This window comes from Serinus canaria, chromosome 5 (genome assembly GCF_022539315.1).
Source record: "Serinus canaria isolate serCan28SL12 chromosome 5, serCan2020, whole genome shotgun sequence".
Classification (NCBI taxonomy): domain Eukaryota; kingdom Metazoa; phylum Chordata; class Aves; order Passeriformes; family Fringillidae; genus Serinus; species Serinus canaria.
This window is the reverse complement of record NC_066319.1, coordinates 9,439,976-9,467,246: the sequence shown is the minus strand read 5'-3', so window position 1 is coordinate 9,467,246 and position 27,271 is coordinate 9,439,976. Positions and strand designations below refer to the sequence as shown.

General features: G+C 59.5%; 1 protein-coding gene across 5 annotated transcripts; it reads right to left on the bottom strand.

Moving 5' to 3' along the window:
- Positions 1-90: 90 nt before the first annotated feature.
- Positions 91-27,216, bottom strand: CTNND1 (catenin delta 1). 5 transcript variants are annotated; one of them, XM_030239712.2, is made up of 20 exons: positions 27,068-27,189; positions 13,580-13,698; positions 12,527-12,840; positions 11,445-11,516; positions 11,037-11,195; positions 10,308-10,840; positions 6,866-7,329; positions 6,589-6,772; positions 6,215-6,332; positions 5,786-5,939; positions 5,384-5,401; positions 5,069-5,137; positions 4,284-4,411; positions 4,016-4,166; positions 3,589-3,781; positions 3,385-3,499; positions 2,757-2,844; positions 2,378-2,425; positions 2,160-2,257; positions 91-1,747 (listed from the first exon to the last, which is right to left on the bottom strand). In XM_030239712.2, exons 3-20 carry the CDS (start codon positions 12,719-12,721, stop codon positions 1,736-1,738), a joined length of 2,799 nt encoding a protein of 932 aa, XP_030095572.1. In that variant the 5' UTR covers positions 12,722-12,840; positions 13,580-13,698; positions 27,068-27,189; the 3' UTR covers positions 91-1,735. The 5 variants fall into 5 exon arrangements, with proteins under 5 accessions (XP_030095572.1, XP_050831340.1, XP_018777645.1 ...); XM_050975383.1 differs by lacking the exons at positions 12,527-12,840; positions 13,580-13,698 and having other exon boundaries at positions 27,068-27,216; XM_018922100.3 differs by lacking the exons at positions 13,580-13,698; positions 27,068-27,189 and having other exon boundaries at positions 91-1,744; positions 12,527-12,821.
- Between the last annotated feature and the right edge of the window lie 55 nt (positions 27,217-27,271).

Below are 27,271 nucleotides of genomic sequence, written 5' to 3'. Positions count from 1 at the left end.
CCTCTGGGAGCCACGGAGACCAGCACCACTCCTGGAAAAAGCAGCTGGGTCCAGCAGCAAAGCCATAAACACCAAAGGGGCAGGCACACATCACACTTTAAAAACTTTATTTATATAAAAAAATCATTTTGTTTTAAAAGCGTTACAAGAGTGTGCACAGGAATCAGACAAGGAACGGCTTGGCGCTTCCCCCTCCCCACCTCCTTGTGCCCCCTTCCCACCAGGGCCAAGGAGGAGAGAAGGGGGATGCTGGTTTTTTGGTTCATTTGGAATTAAAAATTAAAAAAGGAATTAGTGTTTTACATATTTAAAGGAAAAGAGAAGAGTTAGACCCCAGAACAAAACCCAACTGAGCTGAGGTGGGGCTGGAAGCAGGGCAGGCCCAGCCAGAGCTGGGGGGGAAGTGGGGCAAGAGCAAGGCACCAGCTCTGCTCCTGCCACCTCCCTGTGCCCCAAGAGCCCACCCTGGGGGGAGCCCAGGGCTAGGAGGGCTCCTGCTCCAGTTTGCAGCCTCCTGCAGAGGCTTCCAGTTGCACAGGGAGCCCCAGGGCCCCCCAAAAGATCACAGCACATGGATGTGCCCCAGCACCACAGCCAGAGGAGGAGGAGCACATCCCAACTCCCGTGGCAGCCCAGGCCAGGATGCAGATGAGCACCCCGCACCCTCTCAGCGAGGACAGGGGGGTTGGGCTCCCCCCAAAAGAGGCTCCCAGCCCCACTGCAGACAGGTAAGGCTCCCAGCGGGGAAGGGAAGAGCTCAGCCCTGCCGGAAGGCCAGGAAACTCCCCTTTCCCAGGGAAGCAGCTGGACAGTACGATTCAAAGAGCTATTTCACAGTGGCAAAAGAAAGGCACGTGTCAAGATAAAGTCAGTGGGGCAGCGCTGCGGGATCCCGGCTCCAGGTGCCCAGCACAGTGCGCCCTGAGCCGCCTGCTCTCCCCAAAACCCTGCCGCATCTCCTCCCTCCGTGGGGACCCTGGCCCATGCCCCAGCACTGACCTCCTTCCTCACAGAAGGATCCTCCTCACACAGGCACTGGGTGGGAGCCAGGGCCCCATCCAGACCCCTCTGCAGGATCCAGAGCTGGATCTCCCTTCCCATGCCCCCAAAGCCTTATCTAGAGCAAAGCAAGAGACGTTATTGCTGGTTTTCCTTCCCCTGGCCCCTGTGCCTCCAGCCCCTGGATTCTGGTCCTGCAGCCCTCAGGGAGGAGGGATGCTCCTGCTGTCCCCATGGCGCTGGTTGAAGAGTGATCCCACACAAAAAAATATATCCTATAGGCAACAAAACCAAACCAAAAACAAGGCGGCGGCAAGTGAGGTCCCAGTCCCTGTCCCTGCAAGACACCTCGGAGCAGGGGGAAGGCGTGGGAGAGAAGGCAGCTCCTGGTCAAGGCAGAGATCCGAGTCCTTGTGCAGCATCCACGCCGGCTGATCCGGCAGAGTCAGGCAGGAAGGTTGTACTCTCAGGAGGAAGGAGGTGGTGGAGGATGGGAGGAGGAGTTCTCAGTGGTGGTGTCCCAGAACAGGGAGGTGCAGCAGCCCGGAGGAGACCGAGTGGCCCGGGCTGCCCTGGGAACCCGGCCCAGGCGTTTGGCTGGATGGTTGGCACAGAGAGTCCAGCAAAATTCCAACAATAAGACAAGGTAAAAGTCGGTCCATTCCACCATGAAGAGTTATATATTTATATATATAATATATTATCAACCCAAATGGAACAGAGGCAGGGAGGCCAGCTAGATCTTCTGCTGTGGAGAGAGAGAGAGAGGGACAGGTGTTAAGGCTGGAGCAGGAGTGAGGGTGGAGGCAGGATCACAGCACCAGTGATTGCAGTAGCAGTGATTGGAGCAGGATTTGGCTGGCCAAGCACCCCTAAGAGCACAGCAGGATCTGTCACCACTGTCAGATTGGGCAGGACACCATGGGACATACCAACATGGGGGAGGGCACAGCAGTATCTTCCTTCTCCTCCTCCTCCTCTACCTCAGGCTGTGACTCCTGCCCCTCCTGCTGCAGACACATGCGGTTAGTAGGGGCCATGGCATGGGGGGTGTTAGTTGTGGGAGCCCAGCTCTCCTCTCCTCTGCCAGACAGGACAGTGATATGGCATTTCCTACACCCATCCATCCCACTGTTCCCGAGTTAAAGAGAGCTGCTCACCATCAACGGCGCTGCCTTCACCGGATCCATCTCTCCGAGGTCACCAGATCGGTCCAGCGTCCTGCTGTGGTCCCGCTCGTTGAGTGTGGAATAGTTGTCTGGAGCAGGAGAGGGGACAGTCAGTGAGTCATGTCACCTCCATGGGGGGGCTTCACCATCCCCACAAGGGATGTGCATTCTCCCCTGCTCCCCACATACGGAGGGAGTCCCTCTCCTACCTGGTCCCATGTTGCTCATCTGGATCTCCTCTCGGGAGGATTTCTTGTCTACAAGCACAGGAGAGCACATCAGGAACAGTTCCTGCAGCCAGGAGCTGCAGAGGAACTGCTCCCTGCCCCAGCTGGGAGAGCCCAGGCCCAGCTGCAGCTGCAGCTCTGTGACCCAAGGACCTACAGTGCCAGCCCCAAGAAGCCATCTAAGGCCCAAACTGATGGCCAGAAAAGCCACCCAAAGCCCATACTATTGGCCGTGTGAGCAGCTGAGGCTGCCAGGGAAGCCAAAGCTGAAGAGCAAGGGAGGGGACAAACGCCAGCTGCCCCGAGTACCCACAAGGCAGAGGGATGATGGCAGGCACAGGTGCTGAAGGCAAGCACATACCTGTTTTTTGGTTCCTGTCAATGAGAGGCAAGGTGCTGTCATCAAAGGAGTTTCCTCCCTGGGTCCGAGAGGCATTGCTCAGGTTCACCTACAGCAACAGACAGTGACCACTCAGATCCCTGGGCCCAGAGATTCCTTCCTCATCAGCACATTCCCACCCTCCAGCACCAACACAAAGCCAGGAACCCTCCAACAGCCCTTGAGTAGGGGGCCCAAAGTAAGCAGAAGGTGCTGAAGCCCCCACTGCACCCCCATCAGAGTGGGGGGGCCTGCCTGGACTGGGGCAGTGCCTGGCCCTCCAACAGCAAAGGCAATCCCTGCTTTTGCTGGGAAGGAAACTGAGCCTGGGAGAATCCTGTTCTTCAACACTGCCACAGCAGCACTTAGAGTGACAAAATTCCTGTCTCATGCTCATGTGGGACACAGGGCATGACACTTACAGAGTGTTCCTAGCAGAGACTTCCTGCTGGCCAGTGGCTGAAAAACAGCACAGGGACACCTCTGTGGGCATCCACCACCACCAGCAAGGTGAAGAGCCACAGGCCAGTACTGACGAGCTCCATGAACACCTTTCTCCCTACTGCAGGATCCCCCCTACCACCCTGGCCACCACAGGGCATCCCCACACCTGGAAATCTGACTTCTTCCAGCCTTCCTTCTCAAGGGGCTTCCGCAGCTCCTTATAGCCCCAGACTGTCTGCAAGACGAGGGCGGCTGCCCGGACTTCTCTCTCTGAGCGATTCCTAGAAAGAGGTGAAGGAAGAGATGTTTGGAAACCCAGAGAAGGTGAAGCTCCTCTCCACCCCGGCATCATCCCTTGAGCAAAACCTACCCAGATTTGTTGATCAGCACAAGCTTCTCGATCCCCTGTGTTTCCCGGAGTTTTTTGGCCGCCTCAAGGTTGTCCACGATCACTTCATTGATGGTGTTGAGGATTGACACCACTGTGTCCTCAGAGAGGTTCTTGGCAGGGGTTTGCTGGCCTCCAGGCAGGTTCTTCACTAGGTTGGGGATGGCATGTTTGCCTGGGAAGGATAAAGAGCTGGGAGTGAGCAAGCAGGGAACAGGACTGAAGGGAAAACCACTGACAGGTGACCCATCTTGCTGTCCCTCTCTGCAGAGCTCAGCACTCTCTGCTCTGGGTGAGGGCAGCAGACAGATGCTGGGCTGATGCTGTGCCCACACACTGCCCCAGAAGCCAAGAGAAGGAGGAAGCTCCTGCCTAGCCCCCATGGATACAGGGAGCGTGCCATCCTCACCGATGAGCTCCTTGTTGCGCAGGTCCACAGCCAGGTTGCGCAGGGCCCCGGACGCCGCTTTCACCACGCGCTCGCTGTCGTGGGTCAGGAGGTCGGCGATGGCGGAGAGCCCCTTCTCCTGGCGCAGGGCTGAGCGGATGTACCGGCCATACTGCGGGGAGGCACAGGGCCACTGTGTCACCTGGGGCTGGGGACACTGCTGCCAGCCCCACGTGTGGTGTTCCTGGCTCCCCTTCCCTGTCACACCGCCAGCTCCGTGGGCACTCACCGTCCAGCTGCCCGCGCACAGGTTCTGGATGGCTCCTGCTGAAGCCTCCAGGATGGCTGGAGTCTTGCTTTCCTTCAGGAGGGAGATGTATATCCGCACCACTTCTGGCTGGAAGAGGAGCTCGTAGCCTGCCAGGAGGACATGGGTAGGAAGGCTTTATCCAAGGGCTCTGCTAGTGTCTGCCCAATCCAAAGGGGCACTTCTGGGCAGACAAAGCTGGAAGCTTCTACCCAGGCTCCCAGGGGGTGGGATCCTTGGCACAGAGAGGGCCAGGCTGCCCCAGGGTACCAGAAATCTCAGCCACTGCTTGGTATGGGGCTGTAATTCACATGCAGTGAGACACTTGTCCCCAGAGGCTTCTGGGAACGACCCTTCCTCATTTTCATGGCTGGGGAACAATTTAGGACAGAGATTTTAGCTTTAACTCATGCCTGTTCTTCATGCCCAGGAGTGAAGAGCAGGCAAGAGGGCAACTGTGCTGGCAAGTCTGAGACCACCACAGAGGGCTGTGTTACTGTGCTGTCCTTCAGCCCCCGGGGCAGTATTTCCCTCTGAAGCCTGTCCTGAGGCAGCGCTGACCTCAGGCATGCACAAGATCCTCACAAGTACTGGCAGAGCTCATGTTTTAACAGGGCCTTGGGCATTCCTACTCCAAACCCATCTTCTGCCCATTGGAGAGGCTCACTTCAATGGGAAACAGCTCCTCTCACTTGCTCATCTCCCAGGCTGCTGTAGCAATAGCTGCCCTGACACCCAGGTCCTGCATAATCACTCAAGGAGCATACCTTTGGCTGGAGTTGTTCTTTTGGGAAAATCCACTGTGTCAGCACCAGGGTCTTCTGGGAGCTTTTTACCTTTGAAGGGCAAGTGGAGAGGTGTGAGACTCCTCCCCACCTGCCTCAGCCCAACAGCTCTTTGGCACTTGCAGGAACAAGCCCAGAGGCGAGCTGAAGCCAAGCGACCAGTGTGTCACAGGAGGGGACACTGGGGGCTTTAGCCACACTGCAGGCAGAATGTGCCCAGCAGGGGAGGGGGGCAAAGAGAGCTGGAGAAAGCACCCAATTAAACCATGGAAAAAGTAAAACCAAGAGCGCACTCACCTCTGGAGAACCACTCGTCTATTGGTGAGGCGGAGAGAAGGACAGGAGAGAAGGGAGGCAGGAGGAGAGAAGTGCCAACAGCGTCATGGGGCAGATCATTTGGCAAGAAAGCAAAGGGAAGGGGAAGGGGCAACACAGGAGAAAAGGGAAGGTGTGGAATTAGTGGACATGTACCCATCACCATCCCTCCACCAGAGACACCCACCACAGCTTGTGTCAAACGCTTTGGGCAAGCCAAGCAACAGCTCCCAGAGCCAGGGAAGCAAGGATCGCTGCACCTCCAGAGAAAGCTGCCCTTCAGGCTTCACACAAGATGCCCAAGTACAAGCACAAAGACCCCAGACCACCCTCAACATCTGTCTCTGTTCCCCTCCCTCCCTTCCCTGCTGCTGGCACACGAACCTTTGCCCTTCTTGGCCCCAAAGCAGCTGGCATTGTGGGGCCCGGCGTTGTTGGCAGGGACAAGGGGCGTCTCCTGGTAGCGCTCTGCATGGGGGATCTCACGGTGCACTTGGTAGGACAGGTTCCTCAGCAGGCACACACAGTTCTCCACCAGCTGGGGAGAGAACCAGAGTGTCTGACTCAGAGATAGGCAGCAGCACTCCAGGTCTATGAGCAAGGGCCTGGTCTAGCCTTCAACTGATCCAGGCTGATCAGGAATCCACTGTCAGGTGACAGTGGTGCAGGGATGAGTGACACAATCAGGCCCCTGTTGGAGGGCCAACATTCCAATCCAAACTGCAGGCTGAGTGCCAGACACCTCTGGTCCAAGAGTGCCAGGTGCACCCCACGCAGGCTCTCCCTTTCCCAACACCAGTCCCACTGTGGTACCTTGCTGTCCGAGTCCTTCTGGCCGATCTCGGACTGCACGATGTAGATCAGGGCATCCACCAACCCGTCACATTCCCGCAGCTTCCGACGGGCCTCGCTCCGCTCCGAGCTCACATTCCTGGTAGGCAGAAGACAGCCCTCATGGGAGAGACAGCTGAGGGCAGGCACGGGACAGCCCACGCCCCACACAGCTCAAGAGAGAAAACAGGTCCTGTAGCTCCCCTCACTGAGGGTAAACGCCTCCAGACTCAAGGCCTGCACCACCAGCAGCTGTCTTATGAGAGCAGCTGCTCCACAGTCCCCTGCAAGTGCCAGGAACAGCCCAGAAGAGTGTGGCAGCCCAAACCCAGGCCACTGCTCTGCCAGATCCATACCTAAGGCAGCCAGCGGTGTTGGTGAGCACCGACTCCCACTCTATATGGCGGGGTTTGGAATCCTCATTGGGCTCCCGCTCCCAGCCGGAGCGGGGAATGACCACCTCATCGGTCAGGGCATGTAGTGCATGATCCACGATGGCCATCTTGATGGAGTCGTGTGAGGACAGGTTCCACAGCGTCCCTGCAAGGCCACAAGTTGAAGGTGAGGACTTGGCCCCTGACTACAGACCCCACCCCAGGGGCCAGCCTGTCCTGCCCTCCCTGGAGCCACTACCTGTGATGACCTCGGTGAGGTCCATGTCGTGGGCCTTACGCAGCAGGCGCACCAGTGCGGGCACCCCATCGCAATTCTTGATGGCGATCTTGTTATCCTGGTCCTTGCCGAAGGAGATGTTCTTAAGAGCTCCACAGGCGCCGTAGTGCACCTCCTTCTTGGGGTGATCCAGCAGCCCCACGAGCACGGGGATGCCCTTCAGCCGGCGCACCTCCGTCTTCACCTTGTCGTTGCGGTAGCACAGGTGCTGCAGGTAGGCAGCCGCGTTGGATTTGACAGCATCCAGCCGGAAGCTCAGCATGGCTATGACCTCCGGCAGCTCCGGCTGGCGCCAGTTCCCCGGGGCCGGGCCGCCTTTCCGCAGGCTGTCCAGGCTGGCCAGGCTGCCCCGCTCGTGCTGGGCCAGCGGGGCCCAGTAGTACCGGTCGGGGGCCACTTCATCCACCAGCATGTCTTCATAACTCCTAGGAGAGAGGGCAGAGAGTGTCTGAGCACAATCCTGGACCTGGGGGAGGCAGTGCTCCTTTCAGCCCACCAGAAGGGATGAAGCTGGATCTTGGTCTCTGACCCCTACAGAAGCAGGAGCAAGCACTGGGGCACAGGCAAGAGCCAGCCCCACAGGTAGGGTGTGCTGCTGACCTGGGGACAGGCCGAGTTGGGCACCAAGAGCCACACAAACTCCAGGGATCAATCTCATGGCTCCCAGGGCAGGCCAGGGGAAAAGCCATGGTCCCAGACCCTGCCCTGGCCAGGAACAGCTCATCCACAGACTGGCAGCACTGGGAATGAGCCCAAACAAGCACATAGAAGTTTAAAGTGTAACTACTGCCCTGCATGCCAAAGTAATATTTCCCACCCCTAGAACATACACCTCTCAAAATCCCAGATTCTCCATTTTTGCAGTCACTGGCACTATAATCCTTCCCCCACCCAGGCAGAGGAATCCAGTAGATTTCCAGCAGAAAGGGATGGGAGGGGAAGCTCAGTCATCCCTGCTGTGCCAGGGCATGAAAGACATCCAAGCAAGACCCAAGGAGAGGCTTGTACCTCCACTCCAGCTCACACCTGCCCCAGGGCCTGCTCATCCACCTCCGGAGCTCCTGGATCAGGCACAGGCAGCTCCTGCCCCTGAGTATCCTGACAAGGATGGTGGCAAGGTCCTGCTGCTGCCATCACTTTTCTTCCTACAGCCTCTGGTACATGACTTGCCCAAGCCACCAGCTTTAGAGTCACTTCCACAGTCACACAACCCCGGGCACTGTGGCACAGCCAGGGTGGGGCAGCAGGCTGGCTTCCAGCAGGTCCCAGTGGGGACATGACCCATGCCTGGCTGCTCAGAGGTGCTGAGGAGCAGCAGTACGAGGCTGGAGCAAGACACAGCCACCAACACTTTCCAACACGGCTGGCAGCTGATCCCACTCCTCTGCCAAGACTCGCGCTTCCCAAAAGGGAGCTCCCGGCCCACCATGGTGCTGCATCCCACCCTGCAATTGTGGAGGATCCCAGCTCCTGCAGTGTAGGATCCCTTCCAGGCAAGATGGGGCTGGTAGGGAAGGGGAGGGACCCCCTTCCCTCCTTCCCTGCAGAGAGGGAGCTCTGACAAGAGCCCCAGACAGAGGCCAGAGCTCTCTGCAGCCAGTGGCAGCCAGCACACACAGCATCCTGCGGCTCAAGGCGCTCCTTGGGCTCCACATGCCTGACAAGTTGCCTCCCTGAAGGAAGTCGTTAACAGCCAGGCTCCTGCTCAAGACAAACATCTCTGAGGCGGGGGGACGCTGCTCTCCCTGTTCCCATTTCTGTGAGCTGGGCAGCCAGTGTGGACAGTAACTGAGAAGGTGGGGGACAAGCCAAGTTCAACAGCGCATGGATTCCACAGATTGCTGTGATCTTTATCACTCTGCTCGGAGAGAGGGAGAGCTAGCTCAGGGGCCCACCAACACATCTTTCATACCCTGAGCCATTCCTGCAACTCCAACAGAGCTGACCTTCTCCCTCTACGTGACCCACATACCCCAGTCTCCCACCTGGCTGCTGTTCCTGCACTTGACTCCTGTAATCCCCTTCCTCCAGGACATGGACGAACAGGAGCATAGACACCTTCCTGTACAGCAGAGAGGGCTCATGGTCTCAAAGGCCACCCAGACCACAGCCCAGGGAAAGTACACAAGCCAGAGTCTCTGTCTGGACAAGCAGACAGGGGTTAGACACACTTGTGTAACCCCTTCTGCCCAAGATGCTCCCTGATGGCCATGTGCTCAAAACTGCCAACACTGGCTTGTCCTGGGCTGCCCAAGGAGGAAGAAGCCTGGAGCAGCCCTGCCTGCCCTCCTCCAGCCGGCACAAGTTGCACAAAGTGAGGAGGCCAAGGTGAGCAACTGCCCTGACTGGTTCACCACAGCCCAGAAGCACTTGTGCTGGCACCAGCCACAAGGACAGACAAAGCTGCTCCTTCAGTCCCTCCAGCAGCTAGTATGGATTTATAGTATGCACCTGGATCAGGCAGATCGCCACAGGGGCTGTCAAGAGCCTCCTTTCCCCCAGGTCTCTCCCTGTTGCCTCTGTTTTATGTCCCAGGATCTTAAGCCACCTGTGCTAAGCCTTACCTGTCTGCCCGGGCCCACTCTGGGGCACTCAAGGAGGTGCTGGCAAAGTCCCTTCTCCATCTCCAGGACTCTGTCTCAGCCCCTTGCTCCATGCTAGCTCACCACCCCCAGAGCCATCCCCCAGCACCTGCCCAAAGCCCTGCTGACAGCCCAGCCAGAAGCAAAGCAGGAAGCAGTGCTTGTGCAGGGACAGCTGGCACGAGAGACCAATGGGCAGGAGTCATGGCCTCAGGCAGGTGACATCCTGAATGCCTGGCAAGGCAGGAAGAACCACTAGGACCCTGCTCTGGCCTCTGAGGGCAGCATAGCCCAGGTAAGGTGGAGGAGCAGCCATCACCACAGACACACAAGGGGGAGAAGCTGCTGCTGCTGCCAAACAGGTTGAGCAGCTTCTCCCGCCCTGCCCTGCAGCAGGGTCGGGCTGTGCAGGAACTGAGCCCTGCTCACCCCAGCATGGGCTAAGCTCCCCTTCCCGGGGCTGCTCCTGGCTCAGGGAGAGCACAATCATGGGACTGCAGCTGCTCCCAACACACAACCCACACAGGCACCGCTCCCAGAGGAATGTGCCACACTGGGGCACACACAGCCCTGGTGGCACAGAGGGAAGGGCCTGGAGCTACATCCAGCTGCCCACTGGAACTCCTGGCTGCAGGACAACGGGCTCAATTACCACCCAGGTTTAACCACCAATTAAGCAGACAATTAGAAGCGGATGCAAGTTTTCTCCTGTGTGAGCCGCGTGTGACTCAGCTCACAGTGTTATGTCCATGGTCCTCCTTCCTCCCAGGATGGTAAAGCTCAAGGGCTACCAGAGCACCCCAGGGACTCCAGCCACGTACCTGAGCCGCCGCCGAGCATCAGACGGGGTGCCCGCCCTCCTGGCCGTGCCATAGTCAGACATGAGCCCGTAGTCCACATCTTCAAAGCCCACGCTGCGCTGGTCATCCTCCAGGCCGTAGGGCTCAGGGTGGAAATGGTTGAGGTCCATGTTGCTGCCCCCAACACGCACCTGGGGCTGGGGACCGTAGATGTCCTGGCGGCTGGGGGCCCGGTAGGTGTCTATGGAGGGGCGGTAGCGCTCGTCGATGCGGGTGACGCGGGACAGGCTGCCGTAGCTGTGGTCGCTGCCTGGGTACCCGTCCTCGTAGGGGCGGCCGTAGCCGTCGGGGTAGTGGTAGTTGCGAGGGAGGGTGGCCGTGCCCGCCTGGCCCAGGTAGCTGCCAGGGCCCCCGTTGCCGTTCTTGCGGAAGTTCCTGTCCATGGTCTGGACATAGTTGCTGGTGACGGGGGATGTTTCCAAAGGCAGCCCGTCAGGCCCCACTGGCACCTGCTGCACCGTCCGGGTGGTCACAGTTTTCACCACTTTCTTCACCTGCAAGGGGTGACACGTGCAGGGCATGCTCACATCAGGGAACCCACCATGATGTACCTGCATTCCCGGATTCCCCTTCCAGCCCCGCATTTTACTTCAGGTACATTTCACACCCTGTTTCAGCTCATGGCAGAGCACCCAGCCAGCAGGGTCCCTCCCCATGCTCTGCCCCTCCATGGCATCCCCAGGCTCATACCGTGGTCTCTGTACGCCGAGTTGTCCCATCATCTGATGTCTCCACAGACACAACCGACATGGCCCCTTCCGGGTCCTCTTCCATGGTGTACGTCTCCTCCACAATCTGGCCTGGGTCCTGCATCCTGGGGATTGTGCTGTACAAAAGGTGGCTGTGGTCCTGAGGGGAGAAAGTGACAGGCAGTCAGGCCCTGTCACCAATCTGGGCCTTCCTGGTGTCAGCTTGATGAGAGATCTTTCTTCACAGGGAGCCCTGATACCTTTTGGAAGAAGGTACCTTTAAGTCAGGGTGGCCACACGAGGAGCCCAAATCACCCTCTCCCAGTTGGAATGGGGACACTGGGGCATTGTCCTGCACCTTCCCACAGCAAGCAGGCTGCCCACAGCCAGAGGGCTGAGCTCCCCCTACCTGTGGCCCGTTGAGCTTCAGATCTGAATATTTCTGCCTTTCCAGGTCAGCATCGCCCAGGAAACGTCCGTTCTGAAACACAGCAGGGCAGCAGGACCATTACTACACTGATCTCCTACACCCATCCTCACTTCCCTGCAGGGCCCCAAGCAGCCCTGCATCTCATGCATCTGACAGAGACACCCACCATGCACCCCACGGGAGCCCCCAGCAGAGGAACACCCTCCTCAGGGGTCTGTGCCACATGCAGCAAATCTCCTCTAGGTCAGCCTGGGCAAGAGTCGGAAGAGGCAGCCTGACAAACCAGCTCTCCCGCACGCTCCTGATGGAATGGCCACAACCCTTCCCTGCTCCCTGGCAGGGCCCTGGACACCTTCCACATCTCCTGACACAGGAGTCACCAGTGACCCCAGAGGCCCCCCCAGGCCTCAGAGAACCACACACTGGGCAATCACAGGGTGGTGCTGTTTGACACTTGAACTCTTCCTCTGTCCACTCTGCCCTGCCCCACAGATCCCTCCTGGCACCACCACCTTCCACAGCCAGAAAGGCACCTGGCTCCTGCACACCACCATGCACCAGCCCTCCAAACACCTCTCTCCAAGACTGAGCCTGAGAAAGTGAGGAGACGCCTCAAGCCAAGACAGATGAAACCACATTTCCAGCCCTGTAGAGAAGATCTCTCCCAGCCCTGGCCATGTGGGGACAGAGAGTCCAGGGATTTGCCCTTTGTCACACACAGAGGGAGACGCACACCCCAGCCTCAGCATTTCAGCTGCCTCCAAGCAGCCGAGAGGGATGGGGAGCAGAGATGCCCTGGAACTGAGCACAGTCAACATCTGACCTTCCCAAAACCAGAGCAGAGCCGACCTGGCAGCAAGACCCTCCAGACTGGCACCTCCTCTCCTGAAGCTTCTGTCTGCCAAGGGAGGTCTGCACACCCCCAGACCGACTCCAGCACACCAGTGCCACAAGGACAGCCAGGCCCTCCTCCACCTCCCGTATCCAAGGAGGGCTGAGGGGAGGCAGCTCCGGGGGCTCCAGGAGCCTGTGCACGCCCCTCTGCCGAGGGGGTGTTTTACCTGGTGCCGCCGGGTGAGCGTGCCGTTGGCCAAGCCCGGGCCAGCATCCTGTGGGGAGACCCGGACTCGCTCCAGCTGGGCTGAGACATGGCGCCGTTCCTCCTCCAGGGCCCGGGTCAGCTTCTCGAACTGTGCCTCCTGCTCCTTGACAGAGGCAAGGATGCTGGCGGTCGACTCCACTTCCGAGTCGTCCATGGGTGACGGGTGCCCAGGGTGGGCAGGGCGGGGGGCACGGGGAGGCACAAGCAGAGGCGGCTTGGTGTCAAGGTGAGGGTAGGAAAAATGAGCCAGAAGGGCAGGAGCCCCTCTCTTCACTGCACATGATTTTGGGGGAGGAAAGGAGGAGAGAAGAGCGGTCAGAAGAGACTGATTTCATTGAGACAGATTTTCAGAACAGGATAAAAAAAATATCTTATGGCATTAACACCCGCTCCCACCCATCACCAGAGAGCTGGCAAGAGGGTCCTGGAGCAGGACTCAGATGCAAACTGCTCCAGCACTAAAGCTTGGAAAAGTGGCACTGTGGGAATGGAAGGTCCCCCCAGCACAGCAAACAGCTTGGGCTGAGCCAGGTTCAGAAGAGCTGCTGTGGGCTGAGGGAACACTTCATGGGCAAGGAAAAGATGCGGGCAGACAGTGCAGGAGGGGAGGGCATGTCCCTGGGGTGGGGCAGGGTACACTCCTGAAGAATGAGAAGTGACCCACATCCTACTGCTTCCTCCAGGGAAGGGCAGAGGGAGAGGGCCATGCTACTTATCTGCTCCCTCCTTCCTAGTATGGTAAGAGATGGGGAGACAGCCCTGGCTCCACAGCTCCTTCATAGCCAGGAAAGAGGATGGAATTAACCCTTTAGGGGGATCACATGAGCCCCTTTGCTGCCAAAACTCACCACCCTCCACGTATCCAACAGGGCTCTCCCTCCAAGGATCCTCAGCCCACAGTCCTGGGGATGGGCTTTGGCCTGGACCCTCCAACACCCCCGCCCAAAGCAGAACAGCAAGCGAGCCATAATCAACATTTTGGTACAGAAAAGCAATATTCTTCCATACAGACCTGTCAGAGGAGGAAGCTCAGGTTTGATTGGCAAAGGCACGGGACAGCCAGGTCTAGACGCAGAGAGTCATGGGAGAAACAGCCCAGCCACCACAGTGAGGAAGCAGGAGGGAAGAGAGCTGCAGGGACAGCGGGAGCAGGTCAAAATCACACACAAGAAGGTACGGTGGGCACGGAACTGGGAAACGGGCACCTCTCTCCCACCCCTTCCCCTCTGAGGGATGGGTCTGGAAGGGCCGGTGGGGTGGCAAATGCAGCGTTGCTCCCATAACAGCCCCCCAAGCTCCATGGAGATGCCAGCAGCCCTCACTGTTCCCACCGACGGGAGAAACGGCAGAGGCGGAGAGGAGTGGCCAGGGCTCAGCCCTCCACCCCTCCCGCACAGCCCGGCCGAGTCCCTGCAAGCCCAAGAGGTTTTCCCAAAGCTGTGCAGTCATGGCAGGCATGTGGGGACTCGCTCGAGCCGGGCAGGCAGCAGAGAGGCTGCTTTCCCACGGTCCCCAACAGTGGCTCTGCCCACTCCCCTCCCCGGTGCCACCGCCCCAGAGGGCCGATAAGGACGACCTGGGCTGAGAGCTCACGCAGGCGGCATCCCTGTTCCCACCCCCTCCTGCAGCCACCTCCAGACCCATCCTGCAGCACATGCTGGTGCACAGCAGCTCAGTAAAGTCTTCTGATCTGTCAAACCCCTCCCCACTCCTCCTGTGGCTCTGCTCCCCAAAGCCTCCTTCGGGTGCAGGCGCGTGTCAGCCACGGTGGCACCGCTGCAACGGAGCCCAGCCATGCAGGGTGGATGTTTTCCAAGTGCTTTGGAGAGCGCCCACAGCACGTTCCAACATCTGGTCACTGCCACTCTGTCATCTGCCTTCATCAATAAAAAAAGTCCAGTTGCTCTACTTGTGCCCACGTGGTGCCCAGCAGGAGAAGGAGCGGTGGCACACCCGGCACACCCACCCCAGGGAGCCCACCACCCTCCAGAGCCCAAGCAAGCTTTTGGTGGCTCCCAGACACGACTCCTGGCTCATGCACACAGCTTTCCACCCCTCCCACCTTGCAACAGGTACTCCCTGAGGTTTTTCCAATAGATCAGCTCCCCGAGCCTTGTATGGAAATGCAGGGATGGTTCTGACCCTTCCTTGCTGCTCCCCTGCCCTGTGGATTTGCAGGATTCTCTAAAGGAAAAGGTTGGTGCCCCCCCAGAACAGTGCTGATACATCCCAACTCTCATCCATGAGTAACACTGCCTATGTCTGGTGGGCTACCACCCACTTTAAGCAGGGGCACAGATCCTCAGCCTTTCCAGGACTCCCTGATGGAAGGGGAGCGGATCCTTGCCACATCCCAGTGTTGTTCAGCAGTTCTACCACCCCAGACACCCTATGCAACTGCAGCATCCAAAATCCCAGGTAGCAGTCCCCCTGGCTTGCTGGGATTTGTTTCCAGAGCGGTATTTCAGCAAACCCTTTAAAAGAGGGGAACTGTGGAGAAGCAATCCTCCACAACATGGTCTTGTCAAAGCAGCTGTGCTCCTTGGCCAGCCCTCAACCGTCCCAATGAAGAAAAGGCAGATTTTTAGGGCACAGGAGGGCAGAGGCTCCCTGAGTGCAAGGAGAGACTTGGCTGGTCTGGTCTCATGAAGAGGATCATGCCTGCAGCAAGTGTAGACTAGCAGGGTCTGGATCTGTGGGAAGCATGGACAGGAGTTACAGGAGCCCCCTTGGTCCCACATGGCTGCCAGGCAGGGCCCACAGGAACACCCCAGCCCTAAATCCCCACCTCTGCACATTCCCTGGGAATGGGGCTGGGAAACATGGACACTAACAATGAAAGTTGCAGGGCTGTTAGGCCCCAGATAAGGGGCCAGAGCAGCTGTGAGGCTGTTTCCTTCCCGTCCCTTCCACAGGGAGTAAACACAACAGCAAGGGAAAGAACAGGACAGGTCCCGCACCCTCTGGCTCCAGTGGATGCTCAAGGAGGGGCCACCTGAGGGTCTCTCAGCAGGATCAGGCCATGTTAAACAGAGAGACTCAGTGCCAGGGGGCCTGCACTACCTACACAGCTGTCATTCCTGCCCTGAGCACTGGACACAGCTCCATGATGGGCAAGAAGCACCAGCAGTACGGGGTCTCTCCCAGTTTTCCGCCACCACCAGGACAGACCAGCTCCCTCTACTCTCATTCCAGCCACTGTCTTCATTGATCTGGGATTAAAGACATAATTACAGAGAGGCAGTGCCAGGTCCAGAGAGGTCAGGAAGAGCTGTCTCCTCAGACACAGCCAGCACAATCCTGGCTGGAGCACGGCCATTCCCTGGGTTTGGCACACAAACCTTAAACTTGGCCCTATACCCCCCCAGCTGTGAGGAACCTGCCCCACATTCAAGGATAGGGCCCCTTGATAACACCCAATGCTGTCCGGGACACTCAGTGGCCATCTCTGGAATGAGACAGGGAGGGCAGGAAGGGGAGAGCCTCAGCTATGCATCCTGCTCCCTCCAGCCAGTGAGCTACTCGTGACAGTGCAAAGCCAAGTACACAGGAACCCGCAAGGGTGAAATTCCAGGGATCGCTTTGCTCCCATTCCCCTCCTCCTCCGCCCCCCCCCCAGCCTCTGAAGATCCAACTACAGAGCATTCTTCAGAGCCAGACCCTGACCAGCTCTGAGGATGGCTCATGAAAGCCTTTTCATCATGAGAGAGGCACTTGCTGACACACCCGTTACTTAAAAACCCCAGCAAGCCAAAAATATTTCAGCTGGCTCAGTTCAAGGCAAACCAAAAAGCCTAAGGACAAAGCACACCCTGAGCAGCTTCACCCAGGAGCAGAATCCTCTCTGTCCCCTCAGCAATCAGTAGGAGGGGACCCCAGGAAACAATGCAGCGACCCAGGAAGTTTCACACCTAAATCCCTCTGGCCTTATCTCCAAACTTCCTGGCACCAACTCCACCCTGTGCTGTGCCCACAGGTCCCAAAGCCAGAGCGAGTCCACTGGAGAGATGTCACAGAGACTGGGGAGCAGAGCTCCTTGCTGGCCAGGAAGCAGCTGGCAGCCCACCTATGTGCATGGAACTTCCCCACCAATTTTCCTATCTGGATAAAGGCATGGATACAGTCAGACAGGCACCCCAAACCCTGAGCCCTCCACAGCATTTCTGCTGCAGCTAGCTGTGACACAGCAGGTTCTTCCAAAACCTCTCACCCCAGCTTCTCCAGCAGAGGGGCCTTCCCACAGAATAAATCCTTTGCTCAGAAAAATAAATTTCCAGGGCCAAACCACAGACATACCCATCCAGAGTTCACCTGCACCATCCTCTATCAGGGGATGGAGTCCAGGCCTTGAAGGCTCCCAACCAGGAGTGTTTTTCTGGAGTCTGCCACAGAAAGATTAACCCCAGGGCCCAGACCAAGCCAGCAGATGGGGAATTGTATCCCACAGGCCAGGGAAAAAGGACAAGATCTGGCAGATAAGACTCAGACTGGAAGCTTGACAGGCAGCACCACTGGAGCACAGGGGATCTCTGGCACAGTCCTCTACGTGGATTCTTCCAAAAACCTGCTCCAGCCCTGCTCCATACCCTGAGTCCCTGGAGAGCTGTCACCCAAAGGTCTTGGGATCCCTGGAGCTAAGGCTGCTGCCTCAGCACAGAACAAAAAAGTCCAACAAGCACCTACAAAGTCAGAATCTCCTCTGCCACATCATCCCCACCCCAGCACCCTGCTAAGGGACACACCAGGTGCTCACTGCCATCATCCTGCTGCCACCAGGGAGAGGGAACAGAGCTGCATCAGCTCTGTCTTCCACGTCCCAGCCCTTCACACAGCTTCACTGCTTGTTTGTGACCCCCAGACACCTGTCCAGCACATGGCAAGGTTTGTCACCATGGCCAGACAGCCTTGGCAGCCCCCCATACCATGAAGCATGAGGACAGCCCTTCTCCAGCTCCAGAGTCAGGATGGACACAGCCCCTCATCCAGGCTGGCTGAGCCCCTTGTGAGGCTCCTGGGCCAAACCCACCTGCCTGGCTGACAAAGAGGGATGCACTTCCTGAGGAATTTTGCAACACAGTCTCCAACTCCACTCCAATAACTGGCCTTTCTCTCTCAGCATAAGGGCCCTGAGGAGAGCCAGCTGGCTGCCCACTCCCTGAAAGCTCTCAGCACCAGATCCCACCCGAGAGAGAGAGAGAGAGAGAGAGAGAGAGAAAGCAACAAAATTCTCCTGGTTCCAGCTGCCTATCATGATGCACTTAGGAAAAACAGTAACTCCATCAATAATTCAAGCCTGCAATTGTCCGAGTGCTTGCAGTGCACTTGCTCTGCACGGGCTCACAGCCCTGCTAATTCACTACAGGCTTCTGGTCAGTCTCAATTACCTAAAAAATAAATGAGCCGGCATCCTTGGCATCTTTCCCCATGCCAAGCACAGGGTCCAGGCTCACATATCAACCCTCAGACCTCAGCCTGGCTGAGGCAGTATGGGAGGGGAGACCACAGACCCAGGCTCACCTGCTCCTATGTCCAGCTCAGAACACCCATGGCCCTCAGGCCATTGGGGAAAGCAGGACAGCTGATGGTGGACAGTAGATCCCATATCCCTGTGCAGGTGAAGGGGAGTTTTGGCTGTTTCTCTCCCAACCCCAGAGGCAGGAATGTGCCCACAGCCATCACCTCAGAGCAGCCCACCCTTGAGGGACCCCTGCCCAGAGTGACACGTCTTTGCTGCCAGGTTGAATGAGGCCCCTTGCTCCCAACTCACCAGGCTACTCTGACCCTGCTAGAGCCTACATCAGGGGAGAGGTTTCCCCACCTCCTGCCCCTGGGCTCCAGCTGCCTTCCTGGCCCCCAGGAGGGCTCTTTCTCCTGGCAGGTCACAGAGCACAGTGGACTTCGGGCAGGGTGGCAGGTGGCCAGGAAAGGGCTGCTCTGGCAGCAGGTTGGACACCGCCTTGGGTGCCTGCCTGCTCCAGCCCAGCCGCACCTTCCCCGGGGGGAGCCGTGCCCCAGGTGCCGGCCAAGGCAGGAGCCCGGCGGGTGAACACCCAGGAGTGGCGCCGCGGGCAGGGACAGGCAGGGAGCCGCTCCTCCTCCGCCCTTCACACCCAACTGGTTGGACTGGCAGCAGGATCGCCACCTGGCCTACCTCACCTGCCGCCCCCAGTGCCAGGGATGATGGCCACGTAGCCGGGATGGGTTGGGAAAGCCTCCCTTAGGAGAGGGGAGTCACCTGGAGATGCAAGCCGGGCACAGATCGCACCTTATAAGGGAGCGGGCCGGCAGCCAGGGAGCAGGATGAGGAGGGAGCGATAAGGACAGGGTGGGGCTGGAGGGGAAGAAGCAGGAGGAAGCAGGAGCGTGGGTCGTTCCCTCACCCAGGGCAGGGGACTGAGAACGGAGATACCCATCGGGTCTGCAGGACGGGTCTGGACACAGCCGATGGTTGTGAAACACAGGCAATCCGCTGGGGAAGGGATCTGTCCCTGGCTGCGCTGAGGTCACCGGACCGGTGCCACCCCAGCAGGGTGCAGAGTGAGGCAGCCAAGCACGGAGCAGTGCAGGGTCGGCTGTGGAGAGCTGGGATTGTTCTGCTGGAATGCCAGCAATCCTGTGGCGGGGCAGCTGTCCTCCCAAGCACGCAGGGGGCCATTCACCCCCCTCTGAGCACAGCCCAGGACACAGCATGCCAGGAGCTCCTTCCCTCCAGGAGAGCCGGGAAGCTGCCGACCCTCTGCACCGGCTGGATGGCAAGAGGAAGGGAGATGAGCTAACCTTGGCATTTGCAGGGAGGAGAGTGGCGCAGGAGGGCAGCCAAGCCACTGGGCTCCAGGCAGAGACTCTGTCCATCCGCAGCTCCCAAGCGGGATGGCCACAGGGCCAGAGCCTTCCTGCCAGCAACATCCTGCTGCATCCGATTGCCCACAGACACCTCAGCAGCCCTGCTGCCACGGGGCACTGCTGCGGGGGTCCCCACCCTGGGGACAGTAGCAAGCAGGGTCCCTGCCACCTCTCTGCACCAGCCCCACGGCTCACACCCCCAGGCCCAGGAGATTCACATGTCGGGAGCCCTGCAGCAGCACAAAGGCGGCTCTCTCCTCGCTGTGGGAATTCGCAGCTGAGCGCTCGGCAGGGACAAAGGGATTTCACAGGCACATCCCCAGCCGGCGGCCGGCCTCCCTCCCCCCGGCGTCCCCGCTTCCTGTCACAGTAGCACCAGACCTCGGGGGCGCAGCAGCAAACAAACACCCAGCGCCGGATTCTGGGAATGGGGCCAGAGCATTCCCGGGGCAGGCCACGCTCCGGCAAGCCAGTGGGCTCCTGCTTCACCCAGCGGCTCCTGGGCAGGGGGAGGCAGCAGCCCCCGGCTCTGCCACCGCGACCCGAGGCGAGCAGGTGAGCAGGGAGACTGCAGGGCAGCCCCCTGTTCCACCCAGGGAACAGTGGCCACCTCGACAGGGGACATGAGCTGTCCCCACGGCCACAAGGCTCAGTGGACACTGGTGCTGAGCTGAAGGTCAACACAGCCCCCCAGGCTCCAGCCATGCCAATGTCCCTGCCCTTCACCCGTCCCCCCACCCTCTGCTGGGCTCAACTTTCCCATTCAGCTGCCTCTCTCCCGCAGGGAAAACAAACACACCAGAGATAAGGGCCATATTGGCAGAGTCCAGGGAGCAAAGTCCTCTCAGTGAGACCCGAGGCTGCCTGCCCAAGCCGAGGGCACGGCAGATGGGGGAAAATGCTCTCTCTAGCTTCCCATCCAAGGGGCACATGAGCTACTCCAGAGCTCACAAGTGCTGCTGGCTGTGCCCAAAAGAGGCCTCAGTCTGGTGGCCAGCATTCCTAGCAGGATTAGAGGCAGCCTCCCTTCATCAGGCCACAGGCACAAGCACCCGCAGGTACCTGTGCCAGCCCAGCACCCAGATACATGGATCTGGGACCCTTACCGGGCATACAGCCCTTCCCACAGCCCTCTTCCCAAGGAAGTCACTTGAATCATTTTCTGTCCCGCGCACCTGCAGCCCCAGGAACTGGTCCTGGCTTCCAGGCCCTGCTCCAACCAGTGGACAAAGGAGCAGGGCCTGGAAGCACGGGGGAATCTCACTGGCATCAGCACAGGACCTGCACCACTGGGAGCAGTCAGCACTATCTCCCTTTACAGCAAGTCACCAAAGAACCATGACGAGGAGTGGGGAGAAGGATAGGAGACAGGGCCCCACAGCCTTCCCAGAAACCCCCCTGGGGTCTCCCCACCCAGAGGGTATCCAGGCACCCCTGTGACAGACAGGGAACCCTTGCCTCTTCCAGAGGAGACACCCTCCCCTCCCTACACAGAGCAAACAGGTGAAGTAGCATTTGGTGAAGGAGTGGCCAGGAGGGAATTGCCGAGATTAAGACAAGCCGGCCTGAGGGAGCGGCCCAGGAGTGGGACCCCCTGCCCTCCCCTCGCCCCAGCCAGCCCAGACTTCCCGAGCAGGTAGGGCGGCCACGGGCTGAGTCAGAGCACAAACCATTCGGGGTTGGGCTGAACGCCCCGGCTCCGCTCCCTCGGCATGACCTCATCAGGTACCCAGCTTCTGCTGGAGATGGCTCCGAGGGCCCTGCCAAGAGCAGTAATGAATGGGTGAAGGAAAGCCACTGGAGAAGCATCGGGCAGGAGCCAGGGAGTGAATCATGGCTGGAGGTGGAGAAAGGGGGTGCTGCAGAAGGGTGACAGCAAGACCCCCAGAGCACTCCAAGGCCCCACAAGGTGCACACACAGGCTAGCAGGAGCCAGCGCTCACACAGAACAGCAAGGGACAAACAGGACAGCAGGCTGGCAGGACTCCATCCTACCCAGCCCCCTGCCCAAACTGTTTGCACCCCCAACTCTCTCACTGAGAAGCACCTTCCCAGGCTCCTGTGCAAGCCAAAGGGAAGGAAACCTGCGCTTCCTGGTCAGACGGGAGATGACATCGTGGCTTCCCTTTCCTGCAAGTTTCTAAACATGACGTCCTGCCAAGGGCCACTCCCCACTGCCCCTGGCCTGCATGCAGATGATCTGGAACCAGGCTGGGAATGCAAGTCATAGGCACCACCACCAGCCCAGCCTCAGTCAGCTGTGCCAGCCAGGAAGTCAGCACGGCTCAACCAGGAGACCAGATGCCTGGCCTTCCAGCTTGCTGGAAGCAGTCTGCCTCCAGGGAACTCATCCGAGGGTTCCTCACCCATAGTGCTATCACATTCCTGTCCAGGACTGGGAGCATCCTATGATGAGAGGGTGGAAGATGTTTTCCAACCCCTTGAGGCTCTGGCTGTGTCCACCATGCCCCCGAGATGGGTTGGTTACCTGCAGAGCTACAGCAGCACCACGGGTGCCCCCTAAGCCAGCTCTCCAGCCTCCCTCACACACCTCATCTCCTTGTCTGCAGAACCCCTTAGAGCTCCCTGACACTGTGGGGCTGCCAAGACTCCTGAAGGCAGGACAGGGCACCCCAAGAAGGCAAGCATGAGTCCCCTCAGAGCTTCCATTGCTGACAGAGCTTTGCTCTGCAGGCCCATCCACCTGCCCTTCACAGGGTGGCTCCTCTTGCTGCCAAAAGCAGAATGGAGAAGGGAAGTGAATGGTTTTCCACTGCAGCCAGCTGCTGGGGACAGACCCTGCGCAGAGATCAGGGGAGAGCAGGTGGCTCTGCCACACCTGGAGGTAAAAGCAGGCAAAAAAGAGAAGTAAGAGTAAGGATGGCACTAAGCCAACCTGGAGAAGCAGGCCCCCCACATCAGAGAGGATTTCTCCCAGAAACACCCTGGGCTCTCCACCTCCTCCCCCTCCGACCCCAGTGAGCAGGAGGGGACAACATCTCTCCCCCTGGAGCAAGCCAGCCTGCCCACAGCCAAGCCAAGCATGGCAAGCAGCAGCCCTGCATGCAGCAACATGCTCAGAGGAATGTGTTACTCCACTGGGCAAGGGGCCTGCCAGCAGCATGCAAACACCCCCGGTGACCCACCCTTCCAGGTCGGAAAAACTCGTCTTTGCAGTTCCACACAGTCCCTCCCACCCACAGCAGATACCCACATGCAGCCCAGCACCACTGCCTCCCCTTTCTGACCGGGCCGGGACCAGGGCTGGGAGCACCGGGAAGCAGCTGAGAGAGCCAGGGGCTCTTCTCGGAATGGACCAGCCCCAGCACCACACGAGATGGGGCTGAGAGGAAAAGGGATTGTCTGGGGACAGCGAGACGCCTTCCTCCTTCTGGATGGGCGGGAACCAGTTCCCCATATTCATCCAGTCCAAGGCCATCCAACTCGCACATGGGGCCACCTTGCTTCCTCCCCCAGGTAACCACTCTCCTATGCAGGAGGTGCTTTCACAGCTGCAAAAGCTGTGTGAGACAAGGGGAGAAGAGAGAGCTGCCCTCCCACTGCCCACTCCTGCACACTCCAGCTGCTTTCTCCCCACACCTCGTGCCCACAGCCCAGCCCTCAGGGACCCAGCAGTGGCAGGTACAGCTCAGGTGTGCCCAGGAGGGCCAGTGAACTTTGAGCAGCATTTGCTGTGACCAGGGCCAACGCCCAGAGGAACAGGAGCAATCAGGGCCAGGATGAGGGTACGGGAACAGCTCCTCCCTCACACACAGGAGCACAGCATGCTGCTGCCACCAACCCCAGCCCATCCAGGGGCATCTCATACAAGCCCTGGAGCCACAGATGTTTCCAGAGCTCCACCACTCTGGCCAGGCTATAGGAGAGCTCTTCCCAAGGCTAGGCCCTTACCCCAGTTTGCCTGAACCCCTCCCTGTTTGTGCTGGAAAGCTAGGCACACCTGGACAAGCACCCCACCAAGACTGGTACCACAGCAGAAATTCCTCATCCCATCAGCACAAATATCTGGGCACAGACCTGCTAAAATCAAACCCAGGGTAAGCCTGGCTCAGGTCCTCAGGCCCGCACTGGCAAAAGCATTCTTGCAGTGGGTAAGAGCTCTGCAGTACAAAGTCACCACGGATCTGTAGTGTGAGGTTAGGGACACTGGCACAAATTCCCGGGCACCCATCACTCCTATGAGCACCCCCTGGCAGGGAAGCACATCTCCCTCAAGGCAGCAGGAGCCAGCGTGGAGGGCTGGGCAGCAGGGACCAGTTGTTCCCACTTCAGTCCAAGGTCCGTACTTGGACCCATGGCAGACGTCCCACTGCCAACCTCCAACCAGCAGCTGCTCCAGGTTGGGAAAAACAGACGAAAGCAAAGGTGACTGGCATCCTTGTTAAGGGTTGGCCCATCCTGGCACCACGCCTGGCAGCTTGTGCTCCTTAGTCACTGGTTGGCCCCCACACCCAGCAGAGCCAACTCATCTCACCCCTCCTTGCACAGGCCACCACAAGGAAGCAGTATTTCTCACAGGGAAAAGTTGCTGGCTCCACAGGCAAAGGGAAACAAGAGGATCACACTGCACCCAGTGCCACCCCAAAGCCCCCCAACAGGCTGAAGGCACAGGGGAACATAACAGAGAACATTAATCCAGAGGTCAAGCCTCTGGCAGCAGTCACCAGACAGGGCAGAAGGACAGGCACTCCTGTGCCAAACCAACATCAGCAGCCTTCCCAGAAGGAAGGAAGGGGGATTAGCAACAAGCACAAGACAGGCAGGAGCTGGACAGACTCATCAGCCTGCTGCTGGGGGTTTCCAGCACAAGAACTGGCTCTAAGAAACCATTTCCTCCCCCAAACAGCCTCCTCAGATGATACAAAGCAAAGAGAAGGTTGTGGCCACCTTGGAGAACTCGAGGACTTTGGTCGAGAGCCCGTAAATCCAACCCCATTCTGACAGCCTAGCACTGAGGCACATTCCTGAACTCCGTGCCAGAGGACAACCTCCTCTGCTGGCCAAGCCCTGTGTCACACAGGAAGGAGTGCCTGAATTGCCCAGGTTCGGTTTTGTCATCACATCCAGGCAACACCTGCTGTCTTCTATTGACCCAAACCAGCCCTGGGTTCCGCTTCTCCCTGTCAGCGAGGAAGGGACAGGACAGAGCCACGGTGCTGCAGAGACACAAGAGCTCTGTACTTCCCTGGAGACAGCATCGCCACAGTCTTGGGAAAGGGCTCTGTCCCTGCCAGCAGTAAATGAGAGACAGTTTTGAGGGGTTGTTGGGAAAGGAAATCAAGAGCTTTACCCAGCACTTTCCCCCTAAGGCCACAGACACTGGTAAGCTATTTTGAGAAGCCAAAAGCCTTCCAGGCATGATCTAAGCCACACTATTATTTTCTGGGTGTCCTAAAGCCACCTCCACTGCAGATACAATGGGCCAAGGTCTTATCTCCATGCCAGAGGCTGGAGGAGAGAAAAGATGAGAGGCAATCCAGGGAGAGACGCCGGCTACGCGGTTGGGGCTGGACCATTCATCTGACTCCCAGCCCATCTTTAGGGAAGGGATGGCCTCAAGGGCTCCTCAACCACAGTGATCAGGCCCTGACCTCTGTGTCGGAAGGGAGGAGGCTCACCCCTCTGCGGCAGCCCAGGCAAGCCCAGCATGCTCCACTGAGCGAGTGCTTTCATCCTCCCACCGCTTCCAGGAAGGTTCCGCACGAGATTCCAGCAATGCTGCACACGGCGAAGGACAGTCATCTGCACACTCAAGAGTCCAGCCAAACTCAGCCAAGTGGAAGAGTAGAACCTTAAAAACTGCCTTTATGCTGTTGACAGAGCATGAGCAAACACTAGTGGGTAAAGAACCTGCCTCAAGAAAGCCCTGGGAGCAGGATGGAGCAGACAAGGTAACCCTGGAGAAGACAACTAATAATTTTCCTGCCTAGGCTCTTGCCACTGACCTGGTGCACACAGCCCCGCTCCATTGGCAGGAGCCCCAGCAGAGGCTGGGGCCTGGGAGTCATCAGCCAGCCACTGACCCCACCTTCACACAGCCAGGAGAGAGGGCAGGAGCCCCAGCAGAGGCTGGGGCCTGGGAGTCATCAGCCAGCCGCTGACCCCACCTTCACACAGCCAGGAGAGAGGGCATGGAAGTTGAAACTTCAAACAGAAGCTGTAAGCATGGCTTACAGGATCCCAGCATGCCTGCAAAGCTGAGGACAAGCTCAATTCTCCACACCAAAGACCAGGACAGTCAAGTCCAAAAGCATCTGTGCAGCGCAGGGAGGGCATCAGTGAAACTACAGGTAGCTGCAGTTCAATACCATCACAAGGCTCCATGAACCCAGATGCTTCTCTTTGGCTCACCAGGAGCAAGGCAGAAATCGGGGTGCCAAAACCCAGGGAGAGGAGTCTCCAGCTCCAGCTGGTCACAGGACAGCCCAGACCCCCCCAGATAACGCCCTGTAAGCCCCATTGTCACTGGCTCCCTAGAAGGGCAAGGGCACCGAGCCCTTGGAGAGAGAGGGAGGCACTCCAGGAGGTCCACCCCTCTCTCCAACAATCAGAGGAAGCTTTGTTGTCCAGGCTCCCTCGCCCAAAGCCCAGGGCCATAACGGAGGTGCCCCACCTCCCTGCTGCCAGCCCGCGGGTGGCTCGCAGATGCCAGCAGCCCTCATGACTGAGAGGCACCCAAACTTTCTCACCCCAAGCTAAGCCTCCTCTCTGCAAGCTCCGAGGAGGCACAGGAATGCCCACCGTGCAGGGCAAAGTGATGCCGGGGACGGCGTGACGAGCGCTGGGTAAGGGGGAGGCAGCCGGGCTGCCGCTAAATGACAGTGTGGCCAAGGGAGACTCAGAAGGAACCGGCGGCTCAGCAGACACCCGAGGCCGGCTCCGGCACCCTCCTGCTTCCTCAGGAACCGTGTCGGTGTCGCTTGTAGGCTCGGGCGGACAGGCCTGTCGGGCTGTTTTGAAGCTCAGAGCGATTCCATTAGGAGGAGCCGCAGCCCCACCCGCACACTTGACCCCCCCGGGCACACCGGCCCCTTCCCCGGCAGAACAAAGGCGCAGGCAGAACGACACACCGGGCGAGAAGCCCCAGCGCAGACCGGCAGAGCCGAACCGGACGGCCGGACGCAGAGTCGGAGAACCGGACCATACCCCGGCCAAGACCCCGTGAAGGGACCCAGCCCCGATCCCCGCCCGAGGGCGGGGGGGCCCGCCGGTGCCGGCCGCGGGAAGCTGGCACACGGGCCGCCTTTGTTCCGGGCAGGGCGAGCGGCGGCGGCCCCGGGCGGGGAGCGGGGCGGCCGCCCGGCCCAGCCGCCTTTGTGTCGCTCCCCGCGGGCTCCCGGGCGCCGCCAGCGCCCCCGCCAGGGCCGGGCTCCGCCGCCCCACCGGTCCCGCGGGGCGCGGTCGTGCCTGGCACGGGTTCCCGGGCAGGACGGGACTCCCGGGGCCCGGTACCGACCGGCTCCGGCAGGAGAGAGCGGCCAAGCCCCGATCCGGCCCCGCCGGGCGAGGACCGGCCCGTCCCGCCCCGCCGCCGCCGCGGGGGCGTGCGGCGCCCGGCAGGCGCCGGCCCGCACCGGCTCTGCTCCCTCTCCTCTGCCCCCTGAGCGGCGGCACGGACGCCGCGATAGGGACTCACCGTGGTCAGGCTCCTCGGCGGACGGGCGAGGGGGGGCGGTCCCGCCCCGCGGCGGCGGCACGGCCGCCCGGCCCGCTCCGCTCCGCGGGTCCCGCCGCGGCGGCGAGACGAGAGACGAGGCGGGCGCCTGGTGCGGTGGCGGCGCGGGTCAGGCCGGGTCCCGCCGGGCGGCGCGGGGCGGTGTGTGCGGAACGCGGGGTCGGT

Bases quoted from the DNA above. Each gene is read 5' to 3' on its own strand.
- CTNND1 (XM_030239714.2), bottom strand. From the start codon at position 12,721: ATGGACGACTCGGAAGTGGAGTCGACCGCCAGCATCCTTGCCTCTGTC. The intron at 2,426-2,756 runs GTATGTGCTTGC...CTGTGCTTGTAG, and splicing joins TGACAGGAACCAAAAAACAG to ACAAGAAATCCTCCCGAGAG. The intron at 2,258-2,377 runs GTAGGAGAGGGA...CTCCTGCTCCAG, and splicing joins GATGAGCAACATGGGACCAG to ACAACTATTCCACACTCAAC.